Source organism: Alosa alosa, chromosome 4 (assembly GCF_017589495.1).
Source record: "Alosa alosa isolate M-15738 ecotype Scorff River chromosome 4, AALO_Geno_1.1, whole genome shotgun sequence".
Lineage (NCBI taxonomy): Eukaryota > Metazoa > Chordata > Actinopteri > Clupeiformes > Clupeidae > Alosa > Alosa alosa.
The window spans coordinates 26,128,913-26,144,506 of record NC_063192.1 but is presented as its reverse complement, the minus strand read 5'-3'; the positions used below and the strand labels follow the sequence as shown (position 1 = coordinate 26,144,506).

General features: G+C 48.6%; 1 protein-coding gene across 1 annotated transcript in view; it reads right to left on the bottom strand.

The window, feature by feature from the left end:
- Window positions 1-6,827: 6,827 nt before the first annotated feature.
- Window positions 6,828-15,594, bottom strand: part of LOC125292883 (fidgetin-like protein 2) — a 19,596-nt gene continuing 10,829 nt past the window's right edge. Inside the window, 3 exon segments of the mRNA XM_048240408.1 lie at window positions 6,828-10,024; window positions 10,027-10,045; window positions 10,048-10,268. Coding sequence (XP_048096365.1) covers window positions 8,124-10,024; window positions 10,027-10,045; window positions 10,048-10,268 — 2,141 coding nt within the window. The 3' untranslated portion in view covers window positions 6,828-8,123.

Genomic DNA, 15,594 nt, shown 5'->3' with positions numbered 1-15,594 from the left:
TGAGGACCTCACACAGTTTTCTGCTGTGGTTGTCCCAGTCCTTTGACTTGAAAGTATTATCAAGGACAAGGTATTGGTGTTGTACTTGCAGTACAACATTGTGTCTGCAAAAAAAAGTGTAATAAGTGACAACAGATCAAGCAAACAAAATATTCTGTTTTGTTACGTTTCCCCTGGTAGTATCTTGAGAATATTCCTGATCAAGTTCAAGAAGTGAGAACTTCATAAAGTTTGTAATATTTTATTTTATATTTCATATGTAATAAAAAAATGTAAATATTTGATATTTCATATGTAATAAGTGGATGTATTTTTGTGGACAAAATATTCAAATGTCATTTTCTCTCAAATAAACCTAAACATTCACTGTAAACAACAAAGGACATTGGTGATACCATAAAATTGGAAAGTCAGTGAGAAAAACATGAAAATGTGTTGATAGAATACACACACACACACACACACACACACACACACACACAGACACAGAGTGTCTCAGGGTATGGTGCGGCGACACGGCCTGTGTGTCCTGCGGCCAATCTGACGTGATGAGGGCCTGTGTTTATGTTTATATTTGCTCTGCTTACATTCTCTCCCTCCTCGTGAGGGTGTAATTATTGCGGGGTTCTCCTAGGTAAAAGCCCCTTAGCTGCAGGCACTGCACATCTGGAATCAATACAGCTGTACCGGGCTGCGGCGAGGTTGGGGAGAGGAAGGGCGCTGAAAGGGCTGCGCTAGTTACTGCTTCGGCCCCCGGGGGTCCGTATGTCCCTGACTTCAAAATAGGCCTGATTGCTAACAGCTGGCTGCTCTAACTCAGCCAGTGTCAGGACTCTCCTCTGATGTCAACCTTGTCAGTATCAAGGCTGGGCAGCACAACGGAGCGGCAGGGCTGGCAATGGGAAGGTGCGAGGGGAGAGAAGGAGGGTGTGTGGGGGTGGTGTGGGGTGAGGGCACAGCACAGCACACACAGGAGGAGCACCTTGGCTCCATGTGCTCGGAGCTCACAGGAGCAGAGAGGCTTTCATCTTGGTATGTCCCCTCTCTGGGATGTTTTCTTCCCGAAAAAAGGCCAAGCTAGATATTCTCCTCTTCTTCAAAAGCAGCCCAGAGAGGATCTATGTCCTGTGTGAGCATAGAATTATTTATACCCATTATGGCTGTAATATCTGACTGCTTAATATAAGGCCCCCTCAAAGGCATTTCAGATGTTATCTCAGGCTGTTAGTGGACTGTTACAGTAGTACTCATGTTGAATATACAGTAACATATTGCAGCTTTTGTAGTTATTCTTGCAATGTTTTACATACATACTCATCAACATGTAGACATCAAATTGTATAAGAAACTAGAATATGCCAAGTGATGCTTCTTTCACCACCATATTTGGGTATTTGAGATTCTAAAAGTGTCTTGACCATTCTTCTGAGCATTCACATATTCTCCTTTCCAAGGTTTTTTTGCATCATATCACAATGAATATGTAACTCTCTGAGAACCGCACCGTATGGTTTTACAAGCCCGTAGCCTTCCTTGTGGAATGGACCTGCGTATTGTGTATTTTCCCTTATGCCAATCTCACCAACGGAGATATCTCTCTGAAGTGCTTAGAACCAATTTGACTTCCTCTTAACAAGATATTCTCGACAAAAGTGTATCAAGAGAAAGCCACCCCAGGGATGTAGTGGTAAAATAAGAGGTGGGTAAACTATGAATTCTGTGATCTTGGTAAGGTGGACTGCACCATGCGGAATCGGATTTTTTTTTTAAAAAGACACTCAGAACATATTTGATGATGGTGGAGGTTATTGTCCAATGTTTATAACAATACCAGTGGTATGAAATGTTAATGAGTGTACATATTGTGATTGTGAATGTGGATAATACAGTGTGATGTTTGAATGTTACAATGTTGCAATTGGTGAATAAACTGTTTTGAGAGGTGGATAACCCCCACCAGTCAGTCCACTTAGTCCACTTCAGTCACACAGTGTGATTGAGAACAGTACTCTAAAGTGTCCATGCCCAGACATAAAGCAGGTCCCGTAGCCTTTGTAGCTCTCTAAGCGTGGCATTTCGTACAGCTCCCATGGAAAGACACTCCAGTGACACTTCACAAAACAGACAGGACTCCAGCAGAGCTTGTCCTTAATCATTCTAGTCATCAAATAACATGGCCTCCTAAAGAAGATATATATGTAGAAGTATATATACTCTTTTGATCCCGTGAGGGAAATTTGGTCTCTGCATTTATCCCAAGCCATGAATTTGTGAAACACACTCAGCACACAGTGAACACACAGTGAGGTGTGTAACAACAGCAGCGCTCAGGGAGCAGTGAGGGGTTAGGTGCCTTGCTCAAGGGCACTTCAGCCGTGCCTACTGGTCAGGGTTTGAACCGACAACCCTCCGGTTACAAGTCTGAAGCGCTAACCAGTAGGCCACGGCTGCCCCAGTGGAGGGAGAGTGAAGGTCATCATCTCACAGCCTTTTCCTGGTCAAAATATAAATAAGCTAATGGGGTTTTATGATGGACATTCATGATGTTGTATAGTGGTGTGACTCAGCTATATGTTTCTGCATATGACACAAGGGCATTTCAGTATGGTATAAAAAACAGGGCGAACAGAGGGAAGTGTTATGATAGAGTGAAATCTGGAAAATCATTTTGAATACTCCAGATATAAAATGGAAATGACTTGCCACATACAATGAGTGAACAAAAGCTAGCCACACATTCCCTCTCTTTTCCTCTGATAGAGAATGTTGTCATCCAATCTAATAGAAAATACACAAGAACAAAAGTGGATCTCTTAATAGATCGAATTACAAACAAAATACGGTTAATGGCTTATTTTTTAATGATCTCAGTAATGGCCTCATGGAGCTCGATTGTCTTGCTGGAGTCAAGACCTTTTAATATTGAGGATCATAAAATGATGAGCACACATAGAATAGAATCAATAGAACCATTAGAAAGCCTTTATGTTCTCATTGAGAATATCATTTTGCTTGTAGATTGTGTGGCAGGGTTCCAGGTTGGGGACTCTTAACCCATCTCACTTTCTCCAAAATGAGAAAAAATCTCTCACTTTCAACAGTGACAAATAATTCAAATACCGTAAGTCAAGTGATTCACAGTGAATCACAGGGGTAAGGCTTCCTCCTCTACCCCCCTCTTATGGCCTTGCCAGAAGTGAAAAGAACGCAATGGAGACATCTGGATTTCTATTCAGCTGAAAAGCCTATAACTTAAATATTGTCATCCTTTAGTTCTTTTAAAAAACATATCCCTCCTTGAACACAGCAACCTCACAATAAGTGTCATGGCTGCAGTTGTTGAAGGCAGCCAATCACGCTGTCCTTAATGGTTAATGGGTAAGTAACCAGCTGCGCTAGACTCATTAGCATCGTTTATTATTCAATTACAAACTCCCATCCACTAATTACTCTTCATTCTCAGGGAGGGGAAATGAGTAATTCTGTCCTGCTGAGCAAGCATTGAGGAGAACATAGATAGATATACTTTATTGATCCCTAGGGGAAATTCAAGACATGTACAGTATGAACCGCAATTCATCACCTTCCGCCAGTCTCTTTTATTGAGTAGGGGCAATCTCCAAATGCAACCTTTCTTCTTTTTACACACACTTCCAATCTCTTTTTATGCCCAGTATACAATATCTTTTATATTTATGCACATACGCTGATGATACAGTGATACATTATGTTTTTCAATCTTCAGACTCCTCTTACAAGCGATTTTTTACAATGTTTCTTTGCACATACAGTTGGCTACTTCAATCTTGCAAAATGGTCTTCAATACAAGCCCAGGTCCTGGTTGGTGTAGATTCAGCTTTAGCACAGTACTTAATGTTAACCTTCACCTTGTCGCCCTCTCCTTGAGATATCCCTCATGCCCTTTGCCTTTCTAAGGACATTTCTTTCTACCTCTCCTTTTTTTTGGTGCTATTGAATTAGCACTTTTATGGTGAAGGGGAATTATTTTATAATTCTGACAGCTGCTGTGCAATTACCCTTCAGCAGGGCCTGTAGGACATGTGCAGGGCTCCATTCCTTATTATTTATCTTTATTAGGAAATTAATCATGTGAACAACACTCGCACTTTAAATTAAGTATGGGATTAATAGGATGTCCAGGACATCAAGACTGCTCATTAAGACAAATTGCAGCATAAACACACATGTGGCCAGGGTTTGGTGCAGTATCTGCTATGACTGTGGTCATTTCCATGAAATAATCCCTCTTGTGGACAAACTGGTCACTTTAGCTTGCATTAGAGGTTGACCGCGATGTGGCGCAGAGACACGATGAGGAAACAAATTCTGTGACAGAGATGGATGGGGCCAATGGCAGCAAATGAACTGACTCCGGCCAGACCACAGGAAGCCCAGGGAGGAACAACAGCAAACGTACTGTTTGCTGTTGTTCCTCCCTGGGCTTCCTGGGTTAACCAATCCAGGAGGCCAGGAGGCCCTCCCTCCTCCTGTAGGTGGCCAGATGGTAGCTCCCGACCAGATTCTAAACCTCATTAGTGTTTTGTTTCATTAAATCATTTGTTAATTAATTTAAGTGTCCTATAGCAAGTGACCTTAACAGCCGGATCAATAAATGCAATGGATGTAGAGTGAGGTAAGGCTCTTAACCTTGGCATTCTTTTGCACTCGGCAACCCTGGCTCTATGACAACGATGGTGAAGTCATGGAAGAAAATCACAGGAAAAAATAAGCCAGTCCAATGTTGACATAATTCTCTTTAATATTGTGTGATACTTTTCTCTTAAAATACAGTCTTTTCTGAGGTAGACCATTACAGTTCAAGAACATTATCATTTTTAAAACAGACATCAAAAAAGACATGAAATAAATACTTTCATGTACAATATGTCGCAAAAATGAGGTAGAAATGGTTACAGAAAATGTACAAGAACTGAGAACAAAGTTACTTTACTAATAGATTAAAAACAGCTAATGAATGCCAGTTTTGTTGGACAAACTGTTTCCCTCCTTAAATGTACCATTACTTCTCGTAAAGTATAAAAACACATTGGTATTTGCTGTGTAGAGACATTTGAGACAGAAACACGTGCATAAAACATACTTAAAACACTGGTGTGATATGCAAGTCAGTAGTATGAGAAGTCAGGAATGTGATTTTGAACACAGCAGTTAATTTACCAATAAAAGCCACTTAAGAAAACATCTCAGGTTCTTGCAGTGACTTCCTGGTCATAATGAAATGAGATAAAGCTTTCACATGTGCAACTATGAGCCCCTCTAAATTGGCCTCCATTTGGGAAACAATGCAGCTCGGCCCCTTGTGTTAATAACATTACCATATGTCCTTCCAATGCCCCACTATATTAACTGACCACATTGAGGGGCCAGAAACCACATAGATTAGCATTAAAAAGCACACACCATTTCTGTTACACATAAGATCAATCTCTATGCAAGAGCAACGAGATTGACCTAACTCAGTCTTTGTCCTTTTTATTCCTTTGGATCATTCTATGACGTAATCGAGTTCAAGCAGTGCATATGTTCACTGTGCAGCCAATCTCCCCCACCCAGTTCTATGGACACAAGGTGTTCCGTGGCCTGGGCTGCAATGTAGTAGATGGATGCGTTTGCTGCTCCTTAGGCATGGATCAATATGTGCACCACGGGTCATTCTGATTGACCCGGGCTCCCTGCCATGACTGAAGCCACCAGCTGTACTTGTAAAGGGCCGAGCAGTGATATAGGGTTACTGGACATCAATCAGAATATGGCTCCTCCAAAAGGGCTGCATGTGGGGACGGGGGCTGGGCAGGAGGCGGGGGAGGGGGTTAGGAGTGGGGGTGGGGGGAGTGGACAGGCCACCACATGGCCACAGGGGTCTGCAGCTACTAGAGTGGATTGGGGGGGCAGTTGCAGGGAACAATGTTACATCACACCAAAAATGAGCACCCTTATGTGTATGTCAACAGCAGCACATAAAAATTACAGCCAGTGGGAGTGGCGTTTGACCTGCTGCTTGTAAAATGACAGCCGAGAAGAGAAAAAAGGGTAATTTGATACATTGGTAGATGCTGTCTCCTCAGGATTGTCTATGTGTTGAGTGCATCTACAACGTGTCCACTGTAGCTACAGTCTTTGATTAGACATGATTAGCGGTCACCTGCATATGAAAAGATTCTGTTTTCATTTAATTTTCTGATTATTCTTTGGGATCTTGCCCTATTTGATTTCTTTTCCGACTGATACGGGTAAATCTGTGAACATCATTGTTAACGTTTGGTTCTGATGTTCAGCTTGGGCCAGCTGCATACAGTAAGAATATGCACTTCACACTCATGTACCGGTGGTGTAAACATGTCAAAAAACAGTTTGTCCAACAAAAAAGGCATTGCTTCTGTCACCTACATAACACTTTTTTTATGAAGACAATTTCCACTCCATCAAAATCTACAGAAATCAAGGGTAAAGAGAAGGAGAAAATGTATTTATATAGAACTTAAAAACATGGTTTTATGGCATCAGATATCCTCTGAAATACCTGAATTACATTCAACGTTAGTCTTTGTAGCATTTTCAAGTTTCTCCTGCGAGGTAAAAAGCACAGCTGCAGCGTGTTTGTCCACGTGTGTTTTTATGTGTATGTGCACAAGTGTGTGTGTGTGTGGGTCTGTGTGTGTGTGTGTGTGTGTGTGTGTGTGTGTGTGTGTGTGTGTTTACATGTGAGTGTGTGCAAGACTGTGTCAGGCCTGTCCCTCCTCTGAGAATCCCCCACCCTCGTCCCCAACCCCCTCCCCTCCCCTCCCTTACAATACTTTCTACCCTAGGGTTACATACATTCTTTTTTATTCATTATTTCTGAGGTAAAGACATTTTTTCCTGAGTATTTCAAACCAGACTAGATATACTAAGAGGAACAAAACAATAAAACAAAACAAAACAAAAAAAAAACTTAAGTCAAACATCAAAAAGCAGCCACCTGAGCACCCGAGTGGTGGTCTTGGGCTGGTCGGTGTGTGGAGGGGTTAGAAACATCAGCTGAACCGTAGTGTGTGTATATGTGTGTGTGCATGTGTGTTTGTGTGTGTGTGTGTGTGTGTGTGTGTGTGTGTGTGTACGTGTGTGTGCACTGTGCTGCGTTCTACATGTTGCCGTGGCTGTGCTAAGCAGTGCTGTTCGGTGGGCCTGCGCTAAGTTGCTGCGTTAAGTTGCTGAAGGTCATTGCGAAAGATACTCACACATGACACGTGCTATGAAAAAACAACAAAAGTGCACACATGATCGCCCTCTCAGATGGGTCTACAGTGTCTGGTGTTTCGCTCAGTAGAATACGGTTTTCGCTTCATGACTCGTTTGCGTCGGACATACGCCCAGGAAAGCAGTGGCGATCTCATGAAGTACTGTGCCAAGGGCAGGTGAGTGAGACACTGGTGTGAAGCGTTATGGTACTCTTGACCTGTACATTACTCTTGGATCTTCTTTTTTTGGTCGAGAAAAACAATATAGTTGCTCTAATATATCCTAAGCCCTTTTAATACCAAATGATCAATTAAAGTAAAATGACATATTAAAAAATACAATGCCACTGGAGTGGACTGGCAATAAATAGGATCCTGAGAGTTGCAAACTGTGGGGATTTTTTCTTAAACTTGATTATCCGAAACCTAAGGGCTAAATCTCCAGGTTTAGTCCAGGATCAAGGCTAATCGGACTCTGTGTGAAAACCCGATGTAAAGAATTCAGACCTCCCATCATGTCAGCCGCCAAAACAACTCAAATGGCCCTATCCAAGAAAAGGCCTAATATGTTGTTTTTTTTTTCTTTGGGAAAAATAAAGTATATGTATATTTATAAGGGACAGAAGCCATGTCTCCCGCTACAACAATTCAAATGGCTCCTCACCCAAATGAAATCCCCCATCTTAACCCCATTCGTTTGGCTGTCATTAAGTAGTTACAAAAAAACTCTACAAGGCTTTGCACATGAAAAAGCAAAGAGAAGAAGATAGGATCAGCAGTCCTCCCCCATACTACAAACAGTGGCTGACTGGTCTCTCCCTTTCTCAGTCTCTCTCTCTCTCTCTTTTCTCTCTCTCTGTTTCTCAATGGCTGTATACCTTGCTCCACTCCATACAAGTGTCCAGTTCTTTGGGGCTGCTGTGTGGGCGTACCTTGCAGAAGGCGTTCTCAAAGTCTTTAAAGGCGGGGGCAGCGAGGGGCGCGCCCAGGCCGTGCAGGCCCCCGCCGACCGAGCCGGACACTCCGGCGGCCGACGCCACGGCCTGCTGGCACAGCTGCAGCAGCTGGCAGACGGTGAAACCCTCGGAGCGCTGCAGCACAGCGGTCAGCTCGCGCTCGCTCAGGCTGCAGCCCGGCACCGCCAGCGTCTGCAGGAGCACCTGTCGGCGTGCGCCACCGTCCGGCAGGCCCACGTGGTAGCGCTTGGCGAAGCCGCGCAGCAGCGGCTCCTTGAGCAGGTCGGGCCGGCGCGTGGCGCAGGCCAGGAAGAGTGGCGGGGCCCCCGCCGACGAGCCGCCCCCGCTGGGCCCGTGCTGGGCCTTGTCCAGCGCTGCCAGCAGCTGTTGCCGGACGCCGCCAGCGTCGGCCTCCTCCAGAGCCTCCAGCTCGCTGATGTAGACGAGTGAGGGCGCGCGCGCAGCCGCCACGGCCAGCAGGGTCGCCAGCACCTGCTCGGCCTCGGCCTTCCACTTGCCCAGCAGGGCGGCGGCGCTGAGCCGGTAGAGGGTGGCGCCCAGCTGCGAGGCCAGCGAGCGCGCCAGCGTCGTCTTGCCGCCGCCACGCGGGCCGAACAGCAGCAGGGTCCGGGGCGGGCGCGGCTGACCGCCCTGGTTGGGCCGCAGCGCCGGCCACAGCAGCTCCTCCTCCAGCGCCGCCTTCAGGTGCACGTGGCCGGCCAGCTCGCCCCACAGCAGCGCCGGACCGCAGTCTTGCAGCTCGCCCGTCACCAGCTCCAGGATGTGGGGCTCGGCGCCCTTCAGGGGCTCCCCGGAGCAGGCCACCGGACGCTTGAGGGAGCCGGAGCGGTGCTGCGAGAAGCCCTGCTCGCTGCCGCCGTTCTCACCGGTCATGGCCGCCGGGGGACTGTAGTCGCCTCCTGCGGCGCCGTACTGGGGGGACACCAGAGGCTTGAGTCCGCTGTACTTGCCCACGTCCTCCCCTCCGGCCATGCCGCCCTGGCTGGGCTTGCTGGGCTTGAAGCCCTGCTGCTGCTGGGGGTCGGCGCCGGACGAGCCGAAGCCGTTGCCGCGGCACTCGGTCTTGTCGCCGAGGCCGTACTGTGAGTCGTCGCCGGGCTTCATGGGGTCATAGCCGTACTTCCTGTAGCGCGCGGCGCCATCGGTACCGTCCTCCTCATCCAGGCTCATCTCGAACGCCTTCCTCTTCAGAGAGCCCGCGCCCGACTCGGAACCCCCGCCCAGCCCAGAGGTCTGGTAGCCGTAGCTGCCCCCCACAACGGTGGGGCGCGAGGGCAGCGGGGTGGGGGCGGCCAGCCCTGACGCCAGGTACGGGGTGCCCGGGTGGCTGTAGCTGGGGGCCAGGCTGGTCTGGTGGGGGTAGGTGCTGGGAGGGTAGTTGTAGACGGGCGTGGAGGGCGCGTAGCTGGGCACCAGGGTGGGTGTGGGCTGCAGGGTGTGAAGGGAGGTCGGAGGGGGCAGTGTGGAGCCGGGCTGCGGGCAGTAGCCGGATGAGAGGTAGGTGCCGTTGTAGGCGGGCGGGTAGTCGCTCGAGTGCGGGCCGCTGCAGGAACTGCTCCCACTGTAGGCCGAGTCCGACAGGCTGCTGTTGACCGACGAGCCTCCGGGGGGCCCCACCGAGGCCGGTGTGACCACCTTGGGGCACCCGAGTCCGTCGTGCGCCGCCGGCACCAGAGGGTAGGAGCCGTCGGACCCGTGCGTCAGCGGCCAGGGCTCCAGCTCGCTCTTCTGGACGCTCAGGCTGCGGAAAACGCCCCGCCGGCTCGGGTAGTAATAGGGCCGCCGTCTGGCGAATCCAGCATGCCCGAAAGTACTTCTTTCGGCGACGCTTGAGCAGGTTGGAGGCGGTGAGCGCCGAGATGTCATCGTTGGCCCAGGCGTAGCTGTAGGCGCCGCGGCCATGGCCACGACCGGGGTAAAGCTCCGACTTGTGGGCGGGGGAGGAGGTAGTGGACGACACGTCCAAATGCTGCTCAGGCCACTGGCTAAGGGGCTGGGCATGCTCCGGATTCCAGTGCATCTTCAATAGGCCTGCACCAAACACAAACACACCTCTTTAATAAACATGCATATGCAAGAGGGCCACATAAAACCATCCCTATACATGTTCTATATTAATGCGTTAGTATATCCAAGTCAAAGGTAGCTTAACAGTAACAATATGTATCTGTCCAGTACATTCTCAGCAGAGTGACTAGAGAGCCAGTGTATGGACAGAGCCCCTGCGCAGTGGAAAAGCCAAGAATGCGGTTTGTTTATCTTTGGGAGAGGTTTCTGCAGAGTACACCGGTGGAGAACAGAGTGGCCATCTGCTAAACACAGAGGGTGGGGGCAGGAGAAGTCAAGAAGAAAGGGAGGGAGAGAAGTATGGAGAGAGAGAGTGTGTGTGTGTGTGTGTGTGTGTGTGTGTGTGTGTGTGTGTGTGTGTGTGTGTGAGTGTGAGAGATTGTGAGTGTGTGTGTGTGTGTGTGTGTGTGTGTGTGTGAGTGTGAGAGAGTGTGTGTGTGTGTGTGTGTGTTAGTGTGAGAGATTGTGTGTGTGTGTGTGTGTGTGTGTGTGTGTGTGTGTGTGTGTGTGTGTGTGTGAGTGAGAGAGAGTGTGTGTGTGTGTGTGTGTGTGTGATAGAGAGTGTGTGTGTGTGTGTGTGAGGAGGGAGGGTTAAGGGTGTGTTCACTCCCAGCCCTGTGCGTGTGCGTGTGCTAGCGATAAGGCCACTGAGCCGCTGCTGGGCTACATCTGCAGTTGTCCCTGGGGAGCTATTGTTATCACCCCGCGCATGTCTCACTGAATACCGCACAGCCACCCACCCCCCAGCACACCGTCCGCTGAGCCATTCCCCCAAAGCCCCTCTGTGGCTGACTGGACAGAGGGGGAGGGAGGGCAAGAGAGAGAGAGAGAGAGAGAGAGAGAGAGAGAGAGAGAGAGAGAGAGAGAGAGAGAGAGAGGGAGGGAGGGAGGGAGGGAGAGAGAGAGAGAGAGAGAGAGAGGAGGGAGGGTAGCGGGGTTGGGGTTAGGAGCACAGGCATAGAATAGTGTGCTATTCACTGGCGGCTTCCCATGGAACATTGGGAGAGTGGAATGCCTTTTCCTCTGGCTATCTCCTGCTCTGGCAAATCCTGTGATTCATTATGCTGGCTCCACGCTGAAAGAGGAGCTAATAGATTACAGTAATGCTGTGGAAAACACACACACACACACACACACACACACACACACACACACACACTCGCAGATGCATGCTTGCGAACACAAACACAGATGCAGACACGCAGACACACAAACACACACACAGAACAAGATGGAACAGAAAAAAAAAATGTAGTCCCATTCACCTCTTTCCCTGCTCTCCTCCCCTTTCCTCTTTCTCTGGCAAACACATGTGTCTCACAGTAACTGTTACCATGGTGTGCTCATTGTGCACAACAATAATAAATACTAAAAACATACACTGCTTAAAACATCTTTCTGACTGTTGCACTAGCCCCCAAACAGAAGAACTGTTGGAGGTGAAACCTAAGGTCCTAAGGTTGTGTGTGTGTGTGTGTGTGTGTGTGTGTGTGTGTGCGTGGCCTTGTGTGTTATATTATTTGTGTGAAGCCTTGTCTCTGTGTGGCTTGTCTCCTCAAAAAATCAGCCATTTCACGAAGACTCTCTGGCTGCTGGTTGCTGAGGCAATGGACTGACATTCCATGCATAGCTTGGCATTATTGAACTGTCACGATTCAGCCTGGGGTGAGGGTTACAAACTAGAAAATGGAGAGGTAGAGGAATACAATAAAAAACACAACAAGAAAGACTCATTCATATTCTACCTTCTTTTCCACTCTCGGTGGAGAGAGGGGTGATATTATTAATTCATCAATATTTCTGCTTTTATACAGACTCATATCTCTTAAATCTAATATTTTCCAGAACTTCTCCTGCTCTTTTCTATTTCTCCCCCCCCCTCTCTCCCTCCCTCTCTCTCCCCCTCTCTCTCTCTCTGTCTCTCTCTCTCACACACACACACATACACACACACACACACACATACACACACACACACATCTACTCTCAAAACGGCAAAAACACCCGTTTTCATGTGTATCCTTTGATTACGCTTGCAATGAGATCAGACGGCAAGAGCAGATGGTCACTGGATTATCACGTCCTTCATATTCAAATCTGGATCCTCACATCCCCCTGATGCTCTACAGAGGGTCAGCGCTGCCGTCCACTGGCCCTGATCAGTTTGGTCTGGAATGCTTTAGTTGACTGGACCCAGAAGAAAGGGGAGTGAGTAGTGGTGGTGTGGTCGGAGGTCCAGATTTAGTAGCGTGTGACTCTGAGGTCATTGTCCAGGCTGCAGAAACAGTATATGTCCTGCAGGACATTCCCATCTGCGCCTTGGGTTTGTGAGGTCTGTGTGAAGCCCAATAATGGGGCCAGTGTGTGACAGAGATGGATGGCAGCCCAGGGGAACTCATAAAACCTGAAGCAGGGAGAGAAAGGGAGGGAGGGAGGGAGGAAGAGAGAGAGAGAGAGAGTGTGCAGGAGAGGAGGGGTAGAGAGGAGGAGGAGGAGGAGGAGGAGGAGGAGGAGGTGGAGGACAGAGTGGACAGCAGGCGCTCTGGCCATTTCTCTCTCTCGTTCTCTCACTCTACATGCATGTCCTCCTCCTGATGTGCCTTCTGTGCACATGGGAGGGATTCAACAGCAGCATCAGGCAAAGAAAGCTGCCCACCAAGAACACACAAGACCACACTCACACTAAAACACATACACACTAAAGCCATCACCACAAGCACAAGCACAAGCCACCATGTTAACAGGGCGAGCTGGAGGACTTCAGCTCTCCGCCAGAGAGGGGCGTCTGAGACCAGTGGCGCGCGATGGGGCTCCACAGCCAACACCCAGCACACATGTGCTTCCCATCAGGGCCACTCTCCTCCACCACAGGTCAACACACAGGCACTCTGGAGTGGACACTCATAACCACTCGGACTCAACACACACAACCACTCGGACTCAACACACAGACACTTTGGACACACACAACCACTCGGACTCAACACACAGACACTTTGGACACACACAACCACTCGGACTCAACACACAGGCACTTTGGACACACACCACCACGCCGAGTCCTCAGCTAGGAAGGCCCAACACACACACACACACACTCTAGGCCCTCTGATGGACAGCACTGGCCCTGTTAGTCAGGAGAACTGAATGCCTTGCAGTAGGATGGAGCGTCAGCAGGACACAGGGGGGGAGGCCCAGTAATCTGGATGGTTTTTAATCTACACTTCGGCATCAATCAGCGTCACGCCGTCAGATTAATTCACCATAGCAAGATTAGGAAGGGGAGAGGAGGAGGCTGGATTGTGTGGGTGGGCCATCACACACACATACACACACACACACAATAAAGTTACCTTACCTTACCTTACACACACACGTCCCAGCTAATGTATATATGAGGTTAAAAAGGACAGTAGTGGTGGACGCCAGGCATAATAACAGCTATTGAGGGCAGCTGGCCTGCTTTTTGGGCAGCTGCTCGTGGAGCCCATTGTGAGCATATGGGGCTGGAGCGTGCGCTGTCCTCATTAATGAAGGAGTGGGCGCCACACAGAAAAGGGCTGCTGGGATTAAGATAGCGCGGTACACACAGAGATCAGGAGGCCCCCTGGACACCACCACCACCACCACCAGCGCACAGATGCCTGGGCCGGGGCTGTGGTCGCGCCAATCCCAGTCTAATCAACATGAGAGGCTCCTTGTTAAGTGAAATGGGGGGCGTCACTTTTCAGAGTGAAGGAGCCGAGGCCCCCACGCCCCAGTTCTATTGTTCACACCGGCCACTCGTGTGGCCATGGTTTTTGTGTGTGTTTATGCAGAGCGGGTGGGAGTCAGCCTTTTGGCCGGTGTGTATGTGTGTGTGTGTGTGTGTGACTGTGCATACATGTGTGTTTGTGCGTGGTGCAAATGTATGCACGGGATAGTTAGTTTGGCATGAAAATCTTGGGTGGAAAATCATTTTGTGTTTGTGCCTGTGTGTTTTTGTTTGTGGTGCAAGTATGCGTGTGAAAGTTAGTTTGGTGTGACAATCCTGAGTGGAAAGTCAGTTTGTGTTTGTGCCTGTGTTTTTTTGTGTGGTGCAAGTATGCGTGCGAAAGTTAGTTTGGTGTGAGAATCCTGAGTGGAAAGTCAGTTTGTGTTTGTGTCTGTGTTGTTTTGTATGTGGTGCGTGTGAAAGTTAGTGTGACGTGAGATCCTGGGTGCATGACACAGCAAGCATGCAAAGCACAGTGAGAAAGGTTGTACTATCTATATCTGTGTGAAATATAGAATTACATACTGTGGTCATGCATATGACAGTGTGTGTGTGTGTTTGTCCAAGTGAAGGAGTTAGTTTGTGTGTGTGTGCATGTAAGGAGCTTGTGTAACACAGAAGTGACATGAAAGATGGGAAAGGTCAAAGTAGGACTTCTCGTATGTAAGTTGTAGTGTCTGCGTTTCTGAGCTCCGAGACTGTAACATGAAGCCACGTGTTGAGTGTCTTAAAGCAACACCAAAGAACTTTCCTTCTGTCGCACGCACGCTATTTGTTTATCCAGCACCGGCTTTGCAAATAACGATGTCCACAGACAAGGTAGAATATTTTGCATGACTTATAAAAGCACGATGTATTGCGACATCAGATGCAAATCAAATTTGTAGTTTGTCTCATTCCATCGAACTACAGATCCGCTACCCGATCTGGCAAACTTGCATAGTGTGGTTATAGCCGATAGAGGGCCGCGAATGCAGAATTGCCGTTCACCCTGTTACGAGTTGATGAACCACTGAAACGATTTTGGAAACATTATTTTAATATAAAAACTCTTTGGTGTTGCTTTAAGTCCTCGGACCACACAGTCTTCACCCGGGGACACCTCCGGCGACAGAGCGTCCTTTCTCTCTCGCATCTGCGGAGCGGCCTGCTGTGCTTCACGTGTGTGTGTCCGCCGCCCCCGGTGGGGGGACAGATGTTTCCCACTGACCAGCCTTACTGTCTCTGGGGCCATTGTTGGCCGGCCCCTCGGCCGGCAGACGTCCCCCTTCTCCCTGACAATCCCGCTGCCTCCTGAGACAAAGGCTCCGGGATCCTATTGTCAGCCGGCCTGCCTAATTATGGAAATCTTATTAATCTATTCAGCAGCCTTCCACTGACAGCTTTTGTGTGGCGCTAGGATTTATGGAGGGGACTTGGAGGTGTGTGTGTGTGTGTATTTGTGTGTATTTGTGTATGTGTGTGTGCCGTGTGTGATGAAGACAAGTGCTGGGTGGCTCTTTCTATCTCTCTCTCTCCCTCTCTGTCTCTCTCCTA